The sequence below is a fragment of the Corvus cornix genome, chromosome 1, assembly GCF_000738735.6.
Source record: "Corvus cornix cornix isolate S_Up_H32 chromosome 1, ASM73873v5, whole genome shotgun sequence".
Lineage (NCBI taxonomy): Eukaryota > Metazoa > Chordata > Aves > Passeriformes > Corvidae > Corvus > Corvus cornix.
In genome coordinates, this window is record NC_046332.1 from 51,304,550 (window position 1) to 51,324,759 (window position 20,210).

Sequence of the window (20,210 nt, forward strand, 5' to 3'; positions counted from 1 at the left end):
TATATTTTTTGAGAATTTATTCCAGCACTTTATAGAAAACTGAGGTAACCCTAACAGAAGCAAAACTCAAGTCAGTATTACAGAAAAGTAAGAAAAATCACCAGTAAATTCACATGTGAAAGTACAACCATACACCGTTCATTCTTTAAAGTTCTTCAAATTTGTACAAGTTTCAGAGAGACGGATTGGCTTAGTTTGTTGGCAATTCACAGCTACTTTGAAAGCACAAATGAAACTGTTCTGTACTGTACCACAGAGTGACATTAGTATGAAAGTGCCAAGACCCCTCCCTCCATCTCTGATCTCATTTGAAGTGTGACAACACCAGACTGGCATTACTAATGCACAGGTCCCCAGCGTACACTGGGTCTCACTCCTGCATGCTCTGAGCTTTCCATACCCTTTTCACTACAGATCTGTAGATGCCAAGGACTCCTAGCCTTGAGCACACAGTAATAAGTATGTATGAACAAAACATATTTATAAAAGACATTTTAAAATTGTATGTGCTTTCTTCTTGGACCTTCTACAGTCTGGAAAAGATCTGCAGTTTTATATCACGAAAACTATTTCAGCTTCAGACAAAAACGTTTGGAATGTCAAGGGACTACTGAAAGTCCTGAGAACAACTCTATGAACATTACTGTTATAACTCAGTAAAATCCATTAATGTTTTCCATAACATTGAATCTAAACATGCAGCAGTGTGAACCATGAATGGTAACTCCAAGTTGCAATATGGCCTAAAATTTCCAGATATAACAGAAACAAATGGTTATGGTCATTCACAACAAAACAATGCACAATGTAGAACAGAGTGCCTCTTTTTAATATGCAAAAGGAGATTCCAGATGTATGATGAGACAAAAGCAGATATATTTATTTGAATGAATTTATAAGACATGTTAAAGCTAGTATTTAATAAAATAAAAACCTGATTACCACGTAAGAAAATGTTTTTGGAAATGCTTTCTTTTTTCAAAATGTACAAATTCTCTGCTGACAATCTTATAAAACACATACATGCTGCAAAAATGAAACATACAACAGGAGCAATGAAGAATTACCTCAGCTTTCACCACCACTTCACTTGATTGAAACTGTTCTCGTGTTCCATTAAGCATAATAATATATTTGGAAAATGTAAATAACCTAATTACATTTTTTTGCTTCAAGCTTCCAGGCACCAGTCATATATCGCAGTCGTATAAAAAGAAGATCCCTGCCCATCTGCAGCCAGCTCCAAAAGGGAACTAACTTAGAACCTGTGATTAATGAAGAAGAAAATCAGAATGACATTGTTAGAAAAAAATGAGCACTGGCAAGACACACATTTAAGCAGTCATGAACCTCTGCATTCTCAGCACACTCAGCCCCACAACCTAGATCTCAACATTAATAAAAAACTTACATTTTGAAAGCTCTTGCTTTATAGAAATTACATTATGCCATAGGTGGGAGACTCTAGTTTGCAAGCAGCACAGTAATTCCATGTATGTGACAAAATGCACAGTGTTCTCTGTGACAAGGCTTTGTTCAAGTAAATAGGAACCTGAACATCAACAATTAAGCATATGATTTATCTAGCAACTTTGGAGAAGAGGACTGCCACCTTGTCTTACAACAATAATATGAAGGTGCCAATCTTCAGGCAAGGCAAGGAACCCACACTACAAAACCAAGCCTTCTATAATCTCTGCTAACATTTGGGTTAGGTGCAAAGTACATGTGGAACTGCACTGAAAGGAAACATTGCAAGTGAAGTTGGCTCAGGACATTCTCTGATTCCACCTTTCATCATCACTGCAGTTCATTATCATTTCTGTTGTTCGGGGGTTGTGCTGAGGAGGAGAGATTCCGATTAAAAAAAAGATAAAGACATGAAAAGGGAAAAAAATAGAGGAACTGCATTTGATGGGGGGTAAGTGAGCCGAAGCAAGCAGTAACCAGTAACTATTAAGCTGGCTCTGCACTGAAGAAATATGCATGGAGCTATACTTCCCAGTAACTCAGTGGCAGAGACCTCCCTACAGGTATGAAAGAGTATCGCATCTTAAGATTTTGGAAGACAAGACATGGTGAAATGGAATTGAACCAGTAAGTGATGATGGTTAGACTCCCTGCACAGGGTTTTACAATTGCACTAATTTATTAACACATCACAGCAAGAGGATATACCAAAGCAGTTTTTGTCCTAGCAGTGTAATTCCCTACTTTTGTCTCCAGTGGGAGCACAGAGTTTCTCTCCTGTGCTACCCCTTCACCTAGTCTTTCTGTACCAAGCCATGGCAGAAGGCTGGCAAGGACATGAAATTCAAAATTTTTATGGAAAAAAGGCTGTATGCTATCAAAACTGGGTAAGTATGGCAATAACCTTGGATCTGTTATTCTGGATTGACATGTAAGGAACCTTATAAGAACATGAACAATTTCCCTACCTTCTATTTCAGTCCAGTTGACAGCAACTTCTGCTATAGGTATTTTCAAGCGCTGGGCTATATAAAGAAGTTCCACGTCAAACGCCCTGAAGAAGAACAGGAAATACCAAATATAGTCACACATACTCCCAGAAGAAAGACAGTGCAAAAGTTAATTAAATGATTGTTCAGTTATGCAGTTGATACCATTGCTCTATGGGTCAGATACACATGGAAGGGAAATTAATTTTCCTGACTAAACATCTCAGAACACAGCCCACATACAGACAACAATAACAATACTTCACTGTGCTCTGTTTTTGAAGGTATAGATCACTCTGTGTTCAGCCCACTGCTTGCTTTTCATTCTGCCACAGTTTAAACATTTTTGAAGACTATAAACACCAAGCAGTCAAATGTACAGTGTCACTCCACATCTCTAGTAGTTTCATCAAAGGGGACATCTACTTGCTGTGGCTTTATGCTGATCTGATGGGTTCTCCTTTTACTTTCTCAGTCAAGGAACTCAAGGTAGCAGCATAGAAGTGAGACATTATTTATGTTACCATGCACAACAGAATCCAAACAACAGCTGTACTTTAGTGACCCCTTAATGCAAAACACAAAACCTCTCTTGAGACTTGTCTTTTCTGTTGGCTCAATTTTTTGCAGGTTGTACAGCAAAATGAATTGGGGCAGTGATCCTACTGTCAGGTGCTCCTTCCTGCTCAGTTTGTCCAGAACACACCTTAATCCTCTCAGTTCTCTGCACAGAGAACTGTCTGTGTATTTCATTCCTGCAACTGCATTCTCAGGTAGGCCTTCTACCTGTGACACACCAGACTTTTGATATTCAACCAGTAGTTCAGCAGCTTTTAATGGTTGCTTAGAAATCAGCACATGAAGCTGCTGGTAGCTACTATTGACAGGGTTGAACACAAATCACAATTAAGAAGATTCTGGTGATTTGCCTTAAATTCTCATTGGTAAGTCCAAGATAGTTTTCCTTTGAAATGCAAGAAAATCTTTTGCCACTGGAGGAAATGTAAGCAATAAAAAAAAGAAAATTCATGCTTAAAGCGTTGCTTGAATTCATGTCTTTGGTAATTCCATTTAACACCAGAGAAAAGATGGAAAGGAACAGACAAGGTGATCAAGAGCAGGAAGAAGACACACTTTAGCAGGTTGCTTGCCAAGTTCAGATGTTATTTCCTTCTACTCCAAGCCACCCTCTCCTTTTAAGCAGTGCATTTCTGTAAAACTATGAATGAGCGCAACAACAACAGCAGCCCACTTTGAAATGTGCCCGTAGGTCTGACAGACACAGGTAAGTTCCCACTGGAGTACAGACCACAGCACGCTGGCTTGCTGCTGGAATCACAGACACACATGCACCAACCTGAACTCATGCTCTCTGTGTTTGTGACAGGAGAGCCACTGATTCCACACGGGACAGCATTAAAATAAGCAAAGGCGGCACAGACAGATGTTATCTACAGAGACTACAGCTATTGTGTATAGGGAATTTAGAGCTACTTTGTAAATCTGATTTTGATTAGGACACGGGCCTTCTCACTGTCAGCAAAAAAGTTACAAGAATAAATTATTTTTTACCTCAGTGAACTAAGTCTGCTCCAAGGAGCCTTGTCATTTCACTGCTTTCTTTACATGACAGTTAAATATTATTTTATTAATCACTCCATGGTCTCTTCTACTGAAGAGATATTATTTAATTTTTTTGCTGACATTTTACGTTTGTAAGCCAAAACCCCAATGTATTCACCTTTGATTGTTTATGAATCATGTGTATTAAGACGAAATCTAATTTTGTGATACTTACTATTTAAATGACTAAAAATCTTAAGAGATGCAGAATAATTGTCTGATGAATTAGACTATATGAGCTGCTCTAAAAGTATTACATAAACTATTAGCCTAGTGAACTAATAGTTATTTGCAGTAATTCCTGTGGACAACTGATTACTGGAATGTCAGCACATACATCACAGAACAACAACATTAAATAGTTCTGTGAACTACAGGGCTCAAAGAAAAAGATTAAAAGCACAGGAATTAATCAGGTTGAACACTAATATTGTTACATGTGGTTGCCATTTGGGTAACAGTGAACATATCCTGAAATTAAAAAAAAAAAACTATTCAAAGCTGAAAGGAGAATGACTTCAGTAGAATACCACTGGGTTATCATTTTTCTTCCCTTTTCCCCACCACCTTTCAGTATACCAGAATAGTTAGGGAATACAGACCACAGTATGTTCAATACACTGACAGCATTACACTACACCCATACTGCAGACCACCAGATCCAGATGGTACAGGAGAACCATACAGAAGCTTCCACAGCCAGGATTAAGCATGGGTATGTTAGATGGAGCCTACCCTAGAGGAGATCGAAGCCACACCAGTGGATGCGCTGGTAAGCACAATTCATGCAATTTGCCACAAAGCCATTTGTGAGCAGTCAACATGTGACAGAACCACTCCTAGAAACAGCAAGGTATTATTCACACCATGTACTGAATTCTGCTGCCTCTTGGCAGGGGGACACACAGCTCAGAATACCAAGTTTGGCTCCAGCCTGAAAGAATTCAGGCTCCAATCTAAGTACCCAGAGTTAGATACCCAAAAATATATAGTGTGAATGATTTCCCCATCTATTTCTAATAGTGGCTCAATTACCACAAACATGGAATGCAAAGTAAAGAAAAAATTCTCCACATGGTTGTGTTTTGGTTAAGTTACAATTTAAGACAATGCTGGCTAAAATTCATTTGAACACCAAGTTGTAGGGGTTTAATTGAATTCAGTGCTTTTAAACTGAATCCGTAAGATGCTTGAGCTTATAAAATATCTATCCTGAAAAATTATTCTGTATTTTAAAATTGCAATAGGACTCTTTTTTTCTGGTCCAGTATTATGTGTTTCAAAAAACAAAATCAGGCCTTCAGTTATAACATTTTAATTGGAATTTACGAGTTTTGTACACCCAAGATATGTTTTTCCAGTGAACTCCTACAGGCAACGAAGACTGCCAGTGGTCAGAGGTCTAACAATGAAACATGATGCCAAGTGGGCTAGACTGCCAGCACTGCCCTAGCTAAACTGGGGCTTTTGAAAGTCCACATGTCAGCCAAGAGCAGGACTTTTAACAAGACAAAACAGACACAGTTAAAACAGCAAAAATATTTTTGCATTGACTAGACACTCATAAACAATTCTACTTGCTCTGAACAAAACCAGGAAAAAACCATTTAATTCCACTGCTTGTGTTGGTCTATAATGGCACAGAAATGGAAAAAAATCCCTGTAGCAATATGAATGCTTATTTTTCTGAATTTTTATATAAAAACTCATATTTAGAGATTAGTGACAAACTGGAAAAACAAACATTTTTTTATATTGCTCTTTACAGTTTTATATGTGAAACAGCATGGCTTGTTCAGCACACAAGGCAAATTTTATAGACAAAAGTAATAGCCACAATTTGATCTGTTCAGTGATCTGCTGGCTTGTACAATGCCATTATAAATTGCCACTTCACAAAAATATGTCAAACAAACCAGGACTAGAACTACATTTTGAATTTCCCCTCCTTTTATCATTAAGGACAATATTTGCTATGTCTAGTTCTCCTAGGGATAGACATTTTCTGTCTGGAAGAAAATCCATCATTTTTTTTTGTTGTCAGAAGAAATCAATGACCAAATTTAGGATAGGAAAACTTGGCCAGTGAGACCATTTAATTTTCCAGTATTTCTCCTACTCATCAAAACTTAACACGAACAGTTACATTTCTCAGGTCAAGACTGTAGATGCAGAACTAGACCTTCTTTTGTAGCCTGAAGTAATTCCAGCTGTCTCTGTTATGTTTTTATAATATCTCTTTTAATTTTCTTTTAAGTTTTAAATTAAAAAATGTGCTCCATCCATTTCTGCAAAACAGATTAGTTGTGTAATCAGATTCAGAATCTAAAACACAAAGCATATGCTCTCTGTTCAAAAGGTTGCTCTCATTTCAAACTAATGTCAAAACTCTGCTATTTAGAAAGTAAATTTCAAGAATGTTTCGTTTATATTCATATATACACAGCCAAAGGATAGTTAAACAAAAAAGACAATGAGAACACTCACAAAAAAAAGCTAGTTTAGGATGTAAGCATTATTTCCTAGTATCAAATACATAAACAGTTCGCAGAATCTATTAATTTTCAAATGCTTTCTAAAATTCAGGGTTAGATTAAAAAAATATTCTAGGAAGTATCTTGGTCTCTCTTTAAAAAGTGTTACGTGATCCTTATTGCCATAATGATAAAACTGTACTTTTCCCTTGTATGCTTCAGTTTCAAGATTTTCTAAATATAAGCATCTATAAATCAAATTCAGCACAGTAAGAAGAAAAATCTGGTCTGTTTTCTAGTATTTTTAATATGCAAAAGGTGATATTCACATCAATGTCCACTGGAATGGGAAAAACATGGAGAAAGCATAAAGAAGTGAGGGTCTAAACAGGCGGGAATTATTAGATAGCTGATTTGATAGTAATTTTACATTGACTTCATGAGTAAACATGTCATGCATCAATTTTAATCTAAATAATTTGTCATGTGCTCCATAAGAATTCACCTAGCACTGTAGCACCCCCACAAATCCAAGTCTGACTAAGCTTGAGCAGACAGGACAGATGATTTGGTTTTTGCAGAAGCCTGGTGTTCATTCCCTTCAGCAGCTCACCACGTGTTCCAGTGCAGCAGCTGGGGAGCCCTTGGCAGACTCAAGGACCAGGGTGCTTAGCTCAGATGGTTTTTATCCTATTAAATGCTGCTTGTTCCTTGAATATTCTCCAGCACTCTCCTCCATTATTCCCAGAACATCTGAGCACAGACCACACTGCACTGAACACTCCAGTACCTAACAGAGCTGCACCCCACTTGTGGCATTTTAAGATTCAAAGAGAATCAAATAACTTCCTTGGATGTCAAGTAGCCCCACTGCAGTGATGCAGAAGCAGAAATAAACCCACATTTCAGAGCCTCTAATCCAGTGCCAAGATAGTGGTGTCTCTGCTACCCCTTGCTGATGGTCTCAATATAAACAAGTTGCTGTGACCCAGCGGGGGGCTCCACATTGTTCCAGGTCAGCAGAAATACAATACCAACTACTATTTCTTACTCTTCTGTCTCTGTACTCATGATATGTACAGAACCTCCATGGCACAATGTCTAACCGGTTTTTATTTGCCTTTTTACACACATGTCACACAATGGAAAGATATCAGGGGCCAGATTTGTTTAAAATAAGAAGTTTCCAGTATTGAGTTGTTTCAGATTCTTACAAAATTATATACAAAGAAATCTAATGGGAGGTCTATGGGATGAATGTTTGATATCCCTATATAATTTCCAACTGCAATTATCCCAATTGTTTGTACAACACTGACATTTCACTTAGGACTATCATTTCCCTGAATATATGCACTCTCCCCACATACTTATACCTCCCCATCTCCCAGTTTATTTCCAGATCTTATAAATATTAACTGGGAAAGAGACAGTACTTTGTTTTGTGCACTGACATGCTATCTTCTAGTTACACATGCTCAATGACTAGCTGTGGAACTGGTAAGTAACCTTCTAGACCTTATTATAGGGTTTTTTTCTTCAGCAGTGACAATAATCTGAGTTTCTCTCTCTAAGAGGGTTTCATTTTCCACAAACTTTGCCACAGCTTTTCATTTTGAAATCTCTACTGTTCTCTCAGATTTGGTTTAAATTAGCCAATAAATATGGAAATGAAGAGACTGTTGATTGACAGATGAGCATAAAACCAGAAAATACATTGCCAGTTTGAGCAGAATTAAACCAAATTTTAAAACCCCAAAAAACCTATAGCCGTTTTTAGGCAAACTTGTGACTCGGAATTATTGGAAGAACTTCTTTCTTGGAAGAATTTGAGTTGTTCTTTTCTTGACACAAAACGAGCATTCTTCATCACTAACCAGGACATTTCAGATAAATAAGAAAACAGACAGGGGATTAGTTTATGGATTACTGTAGATAGAAGAGCAAGAATAGTAGGCTCATTTTCTAGAGGCATATACAAGGCACATGGAACTAAGACATGAAGATCTGGTATGTTCCACACCAGCAATATAATTACTGTAAAATGTTAGCAATATCCCTTTTTCATTGCTTCTATTGCTGGGTAATGGGGTACAGCACAATTACTTTTTCTCTTTCATTTCTTTAGTGCTAGATAATTGAAGCAGCAGAAGAAAGCTTGCTAAGATTTTATCTAGAAAACACTTTATATAACCAATAAGTGCAATTACAAAAAACAATAAAATTTAAGATTGCATTTTTACAGCTGAAACTGATTATCCTCATTTATTTCTTTCAGTTTTCTTCTTTAAGTGCTTAATTTAAAAAGTGAAGTTAAATAAGGCAATTCTGAGATGTGCACTTCTGGGCCTCACATATATTTTTAACCTTGTATTTAGAAAATCCCTGAAATTTACAGAATTTTATAGATCAAGACTGGGTTTGGAGGTAGCAGCTCAAATCATACTTCTGGCTCAGCTACAGTTTCCTTTAGAGCAACAAGCAAACCACTTGGGTGGGAAAGTGATTTTCTGTCTGTTTCTCCTCAGTTACAGGTTCAATGCAACAGTAGCTCTACATTCCACACCAGATTCGTGCGCCCAAACATGACCTTTGCAATTGCAGTCTGGAGGAGAAGTGTAGCTGTCAAAGGTCAACCTAAAACTGTACACATTGGAATTGACTAGGACTGTAGGATTGCACATGTTTGTGTACAGGAACATTGTTCAAGAGTTCTGCTCCCTGTCAAGCAAGCGGTAGCCTGTGCGCGATTTTCTTGATTGAAGACAACAGTTTGAAAAGGTTTGATTATACCTAATTAAACTATCCCTTTTAGCAACAACTGAGGCATAGAAAATGTACAGAAATTATGGTATTTGTGTGAAAACAGTGTTTCAGTCCCATAACAGCAGTCATGGCTGTATCACTCACATATGGGAACTGTTCTAGCTAAATTACAACTAAAGGAGCTCTAAACTAATTAAAAGACTATGCAAAATTTTTTATTGTCTTAAATTAATCTATCAGTAGTCCTCTTATAAAACACTTTAGCTCGAAAATAAGTAAAGAATAGGCATTTGCTTTCACTTTAGAGTCCTCAGCAATTCTAAATATCTATCAGATATTGATTTTACTTAAAATATTTTGGTTAAGCAGTACTGAATTATAATGTATAAAAAATAAGACAGAAAGAAGTTTTGAATAGCATTAGTAACTCTCAACTTCCCTTATCACAATAACAGCTTTTCTCCATTTCTTACACTGCTTGCATGGCTCATTTCTGCAAAAGGAGAGAGGACTCTCAGAAATAGGGAGTGGATTACAGCACAATGAAAAATTGTCTGTTTGAAATTTTTTCTGGAGCTGAATAAGGAAGAATTACTAGGATTTTCTGTTGCTTGAGGCCTTTTTCCTCTTTTTTTTTCCTTTCTTCCTTCCTAATCAATTACCATTTCCTCTGACAACACAAAACCAAAATATCCTACCTAGGATTACATAACTCTTTTGAGAAAAGAGAATAAAATTAAATAAAGAATAAAATTAAATACCCAACTATTTTCCTAAAATGTATCTTAATAGGAATATAGAATTTCTAGTGATTACCAGGATACTTTAACGTAACAAGAAATCGAAGCTGCCATGCAGGCAGTACTATAATGGCTAAACTCAGCAGCTGGGATTTATACCCAGACATCACATGCTTCGCTGTAGCTGCAATACTGAAATTACTTTTCAAACCCATGTTCAAGTATAAAAAAAACCTAGCAACCAAAAAAGGAACAATTTACCAGCGTTCTATGTGAAGGTTTGAGAAAGTCTGCAAGGCAGCTTCTCTGGTTAGAAGTTTAAATCCGCACTGTGTGTCCCGGATCTCTTTGACACAGAGAAACCACACCAGGAAGTGGAAGCCATACATGAGGAGAGTTCGAAAGTAAGAGCGCTGTGGACAAAGGCAAGATGTTAGATGGTTTCATTGGAGTGATGAATGAAGTGCTTGAAGAGAGCTGTCTTACACGACAGTAACCCTGTTTTGTGATAGCTTTCAAAGTTTGTAAACTGGTTGTATTTTGCACTGGAATGAAAACAGAACTTACCAGTTGTTACAGTCAAACAAAATTTTAGCTGAAAGGGAAAGATTTTGATCTAGGGAAAGACTTGCCAGGCACGTGTATGGTCTAGGATAGGAGGAATCCAAGTCCCTTTTTCTGCTCTCCCCAGTTCAGAGCAGTTTTTCACTCTGGATTATGCTTTACTAACTAGAGCAGGAACCTGCACCTGGATTTTAAATAACTAGTGGTACAGCCATAGTATCTACTGCATGATTCTTTGGAAGTATATGATGAACCAAGTGAAAACTAGGTCTAAAGTAAAGGCTGCTGTGCAAGATCTCATTTTATATTTCCAGCAATGGTACAGTCATGTCTTTTGTTCTTTTGCTTTCACAGATGTATTTTATATTTTTGATGAACGTTCCCAAACTACTCTTTGGTTACACTTGTGTTCTTGGCATGATAATCATACAGGTAAGTTTTTCCACAGACTCCAGAGGCTGGAGCCTGGATTTGCAGAGGTACCCCTTAGTCTTTTATTCAAGACAGTTCCTAAACAACTAGAACTCTGAGCCACAAATTGCTTCTGAACTCACTGCCATTCTCAAGCTCTGTTTAAGTGATTGTATCTATGACTGCAAGCCACATATCATGTAAAATCTTTAGGAGCCAACAATTCAACTGTTAAGTATCTCTGGGTAATAAGAGATGCCTTTAAAGCCAACAACTTAGAATCTCACTTGAAAAATGAGAAAATGCTTGGCTTATTACGTAATAGCCTTTGATTAAGGAAAACCAAATTAATCGCTTCTGCCTTCTGAAAAATGATCCTGCCCCAGGTTTATGGTGGATCTGGTGTAGCTTCTTTGGGTCTTTTGGCTCTGTGACCAAGAACATAAGGCTCACACTAGTACCAAAAGGGAAGTGCTAGGAGGCTGCATACTGTCAGACAGTCAAACTGTGCACTTACTACACAAAGAGGAGTTCCTGGGTTATGTGTATCACTCCTAAGACTATTTATGCAAGTCATAGTATAGATTCATTAAAGGACATTAACAATTCTGGAAGCAGACCAGAATTCTTGATGTATTGAGACTGAACACAAGGGTGAAATTCTGATGTTAATAAATTCAATACAGCTGCTTATCACAGCTTCATTCTACTGTTTTAGATGCCAGTAAGTCCAGAGAGAAATCCTAACATCTAAAAGATTGCTCTGCAATTTTTTTATACCTACTGCACTATACAACAGTCTTTTTCCACTATAGTAAATGTAGTCTTTCTATTCCAGTCTAGGGACAGCTGGGTGATGAAACAAAATGGGCTACACAGTTCAAGCAAATCGGTACTACCTAACCAGTTTGTGATTCCTCTATTAAAAAATCAGAAATATGGGGAAAAACAGGAAGCAAAGGATGGACACGTCCTAAAAATTGTACTTTTGTATTAAAAGATGAATGTCCTGTTCCAATTCCTCTCCTTAATGTAGCAAGAGCTTCAAAGATGAAAAGAAGTATGAATGCACTGAAAAAAGTGTCCACATTCAGTACTTGACAATGCAATGAAATACTTTTTCTAGGCTCCCCTGTAGTAGTTCCTAGTTTCTGATACTGATGAAGGGGGTTTTTTTTGTTTGTTTGTTTCTTTTTTTTTGTTTGGATGCTAATATACATGCAGCAGTATTTGCAAGATCTCTTTCGAGTGAACCACTCCAATACTATCCGATAAACCAGGAGAAAAAACTACAGAGCTACCAGAGGCTGGACATTACCAGTGTAACTTCTTTTGAGCTTCTGTAACTATTTTAGTAGTTGTGTATGTATTTTTGAATAATTTCAAGTACTAAACATCAGTATAAACAAAGCTTACTCTTGCAAACATTCACCATGATGAGCACATCCAATGACACTGAAAAAAACGAGCCCAGCAATGTGTCTGCTGCAATACAAGTTCCATGCCTGTGCTTTGTCAATTACTGCCTGCCAAGACATCAGAAAATCAGATGCAAGATAAGGCCATGTGCCTGTGCATCACTGTTTATTACACAAGAGTCACACACAGAACAGTACTGTCTGCGTGTTCAAAACTCAAAAATTTTACTAGGAGTAATACAGAAAACTGAAACCACTTTCCCATGAAAAGAGGTACTCTTCAAACAGCTGGCTGATAATTGTCCCTGACTCATTTTACACAGGTTTCAAGATCTGCAGGCCAAGTTCTTGCACTGGAAGGAAATCAGTAATAATGAACTCATCAGCTGCCTTCCATTCCAGCCCTAGTACTGGTTACTAGCTAGTAATTCTTTCAGGGTTTAGAAGCTCTGCTTGTGAGATGTTCTTAACAATAAAAAATAAATCCATAAATTGGAACACTAACTGAAATGAGTTCAAAGTGCCTGAAATCTAGAACACATCCTTTGTATATGAGGGAGCACATCCTGCACTTACGATAAGCTTTTTCTTACTTTTAGCTTCCATTCTTTTACAAATATTGATTATCTGATTGCAAAATCTGTAGAGCAGAAACAAATAATGGAAATATTTGGGTATTAGTACACAGCAGGAAACGGAAACAAACCTTTGCTATTGAGTCCTTCTCCAGATGAGCTCTAGAACCACAGGAAATCGCCATCTCCTTCTGTACAGGAATTCAAAGAGTTATTACTTAAACAAATTTTTTTTGAATCAGTGGAACCTTGTGTTCACAACTGTAAAATAAAAAACTTCAAAGCAGTATACTTTTCTGCTTCCTGTAGCTGCATTTCTTGTACTGCTAGGTTTTGAGTGTAAATCAGTCTTCTACAATAAAGAGACAATATGAAGTTTATTACAATTTGCACATGGTGCATACAAATTGCCTCAATTTATTCAGGTCTGGTTTAGCTTACATTGTTTACTGGACACATATGACAAATGTGTTTAACAGCACAGATAAGCACATAGAATTCCTAAGAACTAAATTCTGTTAAAATGTACATTTTCCTTAAATATTGCACAATGGAAGGGATAACAGAATAAGGTACTTGTTGCACCGATGTATCTTCAAACAAATAAAATGCCATGGTATCAGCCAAAAATATAATCTCAAATTAAATCAACATGATCAGAACAAAAAGTTTAACATTATTCTTGCACTACTATTTCTCACATGAAATCTCTCAAATCTACTCTATTTGAGAGTGTGAGGCCAATGCTGGAGAACCAGCAGCTGCTGCCACCCTGGTAGGGAAAAGCATCAGGGCCACACGCTGCGCATCGGGTCCCGCACTTGTGCTCCTGCACTTGCAGATTGTGACCCCTTCCACAGCTACATCCCCTGCAGCTCTGGCTGGAAGGCTGCACATCCCTTCTGGCACTCTGGGAAACCTGCTACAAGTACCTCACTCATCTGCCTTTAAGCAGAAAATAAACCTCGGTTCTTTCAAGTCAAGCTCACAAAAGAGAATGACTGTGCAGGGAGGTGTTCTTGTTCCACAGGTTTCTGAATTTTTGTTTACAATAAAAGTTCTTCCCAATACTGTCATTAAACTAAGGACCCTGAGAAAAGAAAACCTGTATAAAAGAGGGTGGAATTAAGATGCACCCTTAAAGGTATATAGGATGACATCAGATAAAATGAAAAAACAAAACAGTTAACAAAGAAAACTAAGTAGGCACCACATGGTATTTATACAGAACAGAACAACTTCAAACAATTTGAAGGAAGCATAAACAGCAAATAGAACATTCTGTACTGCCTTGAAGTAGACACAATGGATGCAAAGGAGGTCAGAACTCCATTGGAAGCTCCTTCTGACAGCCCATTCTTGAGGTTTCTAACTTACACTTAAGTTTTCAGACTTACAACTACATCTTCACCTGGATCTCAAAAAAGTTGAAGAGAATTACAAAAGCCAATCTTGTGTATTAAAGTATGCATGTGTATTAAAGTAAAAGCATGAGAATTTATACTCACAGGCCATGGCCGGAGATTGTTTAGACCTTCTTCTACTTTTTCAATATCTGCAAATTTTGTAGCTCCATCTGCATCAGCCATAAGAATCTTTTTCCCCCGAGAACTAAAGACACCCTGCAATAAAAATAGTCAGTAAAAAAATCAACACATTTGAAATCAATTACTTGTTGAAAGCTAGGTGCAAGACACTGCAAAAACCTAATGTAGTAACAAGACAGTGATATCTCACAGATTCTACACAACAGGTATATTAATATTCTGCTACTAACAATAAATTACTTATTTATAGTCTAATAACATCTAGGGACTTCACACTGAGGTGTCCACAGTGACAGACAATGCATGAACACGAAAGGCTAACAATCTCTCTCAGGAAAAGCTTGCAAACTAGAAGCTTTACAAACCTAAATCTAAAAGTCAGTAAGCTGCTACTAAAAATCTAAATCTAAAAGTCAGCTCTAGAGGGGAGCACTAAGAAGCAGTGATTAGCAGCTGCCACTGCACTGGATGGCTTTTCTTTGTCATGTGAGCAAAGGAAAGCAGGATGTAGTGCGAGTTTTTCCTAACACTGTTTCAAGAAAATTCAAGAGCTATTTCTCAAAACTAATTTAAGATTAAGTCTCAAGTTACAGTATCACTGAAAAACAATTAGCAGTGGGTTTGACAAAAGTACTGTCACAACCAAGCATGTGAGCATTTGGAAAAGCCTGTCAAGGAAGTAGTTGTACACACATTCACTCTATACTATGCATTACAAAAGTGTATCACACAGAAAATTGCTCTCCTTCTCTTGGAATAACCTCAAAACAGTTCCATATGTTCTCTCCATTTCCTATAGTTACTCATTTTTCTTAAAAAATAAATTGACATATTAAAGATAGAGCTGAAAATACAGATAAAGACACATCACTGACAAGCCACAGATGATACCACCCTTTTTCAGAAAAGCAAAGTGTCATTCATCACAGGAATAAAATGTTCCTTCTAAATGTGTAACGGCTATTTTATTTTTAGAACAAGTTCACTTTATAATAATGTCTATGTGAAAGCATAAATTGTGCTGTTTTGACTATTGAGTGTGGGTGATAGCAGTGGGCTGCAGTAAACATAAACTTTGCTGGATGAGTGCTTGTTTATCAGCAATCTTAAAAACCACAGCTATGACCTGGAGAGCAAAGTTTGCAACTTCGGCTCTATTTTGTCTACAAAACCTGAAATTTAATCTGTAACAGTTTTGGTTGGTTTATTTTGGTTGGCTTTTATAAATGCAAGCCTATTTCTAAGTAGAACATGAATATGAAATTCAAGCATTTTTTTCCACTTTGAATTCTCATATTAAAAAAATGTCTTTGCTACTGATCTTTCTGGAAAGACAACACTGCTACCAAGACCTAAAATAAACTTATTTTGAAAAAAGTTTTTGCTTTAATTTATAGAATCTGTACTCAGTTTTCTCATAATCATTTTGTTAATGCGTTAAATTCAAAATGTCAGAACAGCTCTATCTTCTGTATATTTGGGCACAGGTAGTTCAAACAGAGAAGGAGATGAAAGTATTAATTACCGTCCTGACTGCTCCCCCTTTCCCTCGATTTTTTTCCAAAGATATCACTCGCACTTTGTCACTTCCATATTTCTTGCAGTACTCCTTTGCAACCTGACAGATACACAAAAAGCCAGCATAAAACAAAACCAGGAACCAAGGGAGAAGTTTACATTTGCTCACCCTCCAAAAGAAAATAAATTAATAGCACAGAGCTATAACCACTTCAGTCGGCACAATACATTGCCAGTGTTCGCTGCAGTCTGTTTGGGAAAATAAAAAACAGTTCACAGTCAAAACAAGAAGACTGAAGAAACTAAGTAATGTTCAATAAGAACAGGATATTTCCCTAAGCAATTTCAATCCCCATCCTCCTACCTCCAAAAAACTCAATCCTAATTTAATTTCTATCATACTATTACAGACCTTTTCTATTAACACCAATAGTTAATAAAAGAAATAGAATTTTCTGTGACAGCTACCTATTTCTCACTTGTCTTGCTGCTATTTGTGGGTTTGAAGAAAAATTCACATTGATCTAAAATCCCATTCACACTGTAAGGATCTGCACATTTTAGTACATGTTGTGGGAAAAGAAAGCTTGAGTTTTCTCCTAATTTTTTCTAACGGTTGTCTTGAGTCCTTTCAAGTCCAGAGGCCAGCAGCCATTGTATGCTCAGTTGAAAGAGATGGCAGAAAGAATGCACAGAAGTCACATATATATATGAGCAATCCTTAATGGACAAACTTAAGGACAGAAAATCAAAAAGCAATATGCATTTTAGTAGCTACCTCAAACACCTTCCAAGCAGTAGGAAAAAACCACCGCAAGTTGGCTGGCCTTCCTTGCCAGTGACATGCACCAAAGTTGAAGCAGAAGAATACAGAACTATTTTGAAAATACTACTACTGGCACGTCGATTTTTAAATGAACAATCCCATGAAGGGTGTGGGAAAGAACTGTGTCAGCTGTTTTGCCAATCACAGTACAAATGGGATATTTAAAAAGATTTTTTAGCTTCCTCGAATTCATATTCACATCATCGCTATGCACATGTGGAGTATTTAATGCAAAATTTCTTGAAGTTAGGATTAGAATTCTTAGAATCTCAGCTGCAGGAAAATGGCTATCACAGTTGCCAATCAAGAAAACTAGAACTTGCAAAAGAATTATATGTGTATTCATGTGCATATGTGACATCCACGACGCATATAGGAAAATGACAGAAAGTAATCAGAAATGTGAACTTCAATTGTCAACTGCTTCAAGCACCAAAATATAAATCTGAAACATTGTTATATCCCACAAATATACAAAAATCCAAACAAAAATCCATGCCTCTGATTGCTTGGGAAGACACTTCTTTTTCTTACCTTTGCAGTTTGATCTTTACTACCATCATTAACCACTATCACTTCATAAGTGAATGAAGGATCTCGTTTCTTGAAAATAAAAGCAGAAAAAATGCATTTCATCCAATTTCTTAAGTAGGCAGTAGGACTTTCAAACATCATTACTTTTTTCTCCCTAGCAGTCGTTCATGGCTGCCAACAGACACTAATATAATGCAGAAAATTTGTTAAGATGGGATAATTAAAGAATTTTGTCGCATTTGATGCATGTACAATTACATTGGTTTGTCATGCTACCATCTAGAACTGAGAAATCAATTTATTGTAGAAGATGAAAGCTCAGAAGAACATCACTGTTAAGAAAAACAAACCAAAACAAAATCCACAAACTTTCACAACGAGCTTCTTATGCAGAGAACAAACCCTAATGCAGAACAGATGCTTAAGAAACTCGTTGGAACAAACCAGGATTTAGTTTAGAAAGTTAAATGCATGGTTAATCCTTAGCTCTGTCTTGGACAGATTTCATGCATACGAAGATTTTTTCATCCTATAATAGTATATTAAATTTTTACTTAATTTAAAAATCCTTTCTGGCACTTGATCTAAAAATAACTGATAAGAAACAGAAGCATTACTTATAAGCGGCCAGGTATTACTGTTCTAATGTACACTAACATAACAAAGTGACTTGATCACTGACTTGTTATACACAATACACAGAAAAAAAAAAGAATTTTGAATGCAAGAATACCTGTCTTTTTTCTAGATAATCCAAAGCTTCGTCCATCATAAGAGGTACTAGAGAAAAGGTGGAGGAGGTTAGGTTAGTAGATTATAACAGGAAGAGCACCACAAGCACCTGCACAAGCAAGCTGAAAACAACCACAAAGCGAAGCTGAGCAAATCAACTCTTTCATACAACACTACCTTCAGTAAAAAAGCTTAGCAGCTGCAACTCTAAGTGCTGTCCTTTATGACTGCAGAAAAAACACTGATGAAAATCACACATGTGATAAAAAGACAGGATAAAAACATTTTTTCTGAGGAACCAACTTTTCATTTTGAAGTATGTAATTCTCTATACAACAATAAAGGAAAAAAAAATCGGTCTTCATGACTGACCCTGCAAACCAGCACTGACTTTATTTAAGGAACCTGTTGGCATGTGTACTGCCACATCAGCTTTAGAGCTTGATTATTTCTATCACATCTAAAAGCCTTCACTCAGTATCAGGTACTCCTATCTATGGCCAAGTCAAAGACAAACCTGTGAGACCATCCATTTTTCTGCTTGTCTGAAGCTGCTGCTGTTGTTTAAAGAGTGGGAAGCTCTCAAATCAATTTTAAAAGTATTTTTCTACTTCTTGACTTGCAGCATTTACAGGGGAAATGAACAGCCATTCTTCTGGGGATCATTAAAATAAAGAGGATTCTTACAAGTGCTATTTTTAGCAGTAGAAATCAAGTTACACAATTCCTTAATTTTGAAATTCAATGGACTTGGACTGTTTTCTGGAAACTGTGTCCAAAATCTGATACATAATCTGGCCTGCCAGAATCTACTGCTAACACAACTGACCTCTGCATTATTACAGTAACAACAGATAGATTTTCTTCTTTTCCTCAAAACAAGAAAAATCTTACACCGGTCTTCCTCATTGTATGAAGGCACAACGACAGAGAGTTCTCTTGTAGCAGGATCACGTATATTTGGTGCAGAACCTTTCCTGCATTCAGTGTCTTCGTGTGGCATTGTTTTGGCAGTTACATGAGCAATTGCACAAGTCTGTGATGAAAAAGAAACGAGAAAAATTGTGGAGCATTTTATTAGAAGTTTACCTAGCTGCTAAATGTGCTACCTCATTACTGAAATATACATGATTACCCTGGTAACCAAGTATATTTCAGTAACAGGTGGGTCAATGGTGGAATTTCATCCACTGACTAAATCACACAGGTCCAAAAACCTCTCATGAATGGCATGGTTACTCCCACTCTGATCACTGTCAGCATCATTGGCTTCTTGCTGTTTTTGACTGCAAAGCATCCAGATGCCTCCAAAGTTGTCGTCCAAGCCCCTTCCCCAAGTAACCCTGAGCACACACGCAGGTGCCACCTCTGATCCCCCACCAAGCCACTGAAATCAATGGCATTGCTCATGACCAGCCAGCCATACGTGCATGCAAAACCGAGGCTCTGATTGCTTTATGCATGGCTAAAATAAAGTGGTAGAACTTGGGTTCTGGAGCACTTTTACTTGGTGGCACCTTACACAGAATCACTGAATCAATTAGGTTGGAAAAAACCTTTGATATCACCGAGACCAATCCATGCCCCAAAACCACCACGTTAACTAGACCACGGCACTGAGTGCACACGTACGTCCAGCCTCTCCTCAAACACCTCCTGGGACGGTGGCTCCACCACCTCCCTGGGCAGGATGCATACGTGGCACTGTGGACAGGCAGCAGAATTTCGCTTTCCCGGGGGTCGAACTTCTCAGTCTCGCACGGCATTTTAGATACACAGAAACACAGCCGCTTCCCAAATGGTTAACGCGAAGGCGTTACCAGGACATTTCCCAAGACGTGCTGCAAGGCTGAAATGCTCCGTCTCGGTCCCCTCTGCCGGGCGCGGCTGCCCACGCCTTGCCCCAACGCGTCTCCCGCACAACCCCGCACGAGCGCAGCCCTGCCGGCTGCTGCCGCCCAGCCCGGGCCGGCCCTGCCGCCTGCGGGGCGCGGCGGGGCCGCGGGAGCCCTGGGCAGGGCCG

The 20,210-nt window shown here is 37.7% G+C and overlaps 1 protein-coding gene across 3 annotated transcripts in view; it reads right to left on the reverse strand.

The window, feature by feature from the left end:
• ALG5 (ALG5 dolichyl-phosphate beta-glucosyltransferase) overlaps positions 1–20,210 on the reverse strand; it is a 21,049-nt gene continuing 839 nt past the window's right edge. For 2 of the 3 annotated variants that reach the window (XM_019286336.3, XM_039566676.1), the window contains exons 2-10: positions 19,082–19,223; positions 18,189–18,235; positions 17,456–17,524; positions 16,103–16,195; positions 14,539–14,652; positions 13,162–13,221; positions 10,324–10,475; positions 2,439–2,524; positions 1–1,265 (exon numbers count right to left, since the gene is read on the reverse strand). In XM_019286336.3, coding sequence (XP_019141881.1) covers positions 1,153–1,265; positions 2,439–2,524; positions 10,324–10,475; positions 13,162–13,221; positions 14,539–14,652; positions 16,103–16,195; positions 17,456–17,524; positions 18,189–18,235; positions 19,082–19,190 — 843 coding nt within the window. In that variant the 5' untranslated portion in view covers positions 19,191–19,223 and the 3' untranslated portion in view covers positions 1–1,152. Of the gene's footprint in view, positions 1,266–2,438; positions 2,525–10,323; positions 10,476–13,161; positions 13,222–14,538; positions 14,653–16,102; positions 16,196–17,455; positions 17,525–18,188; positions 18,236–19,081; positions 19,224–19,819; positions 20,099–20,210 lie in introns of those variants that run through there. The other variant, XM_010400341.4, reaches the window with a different exon arrangement.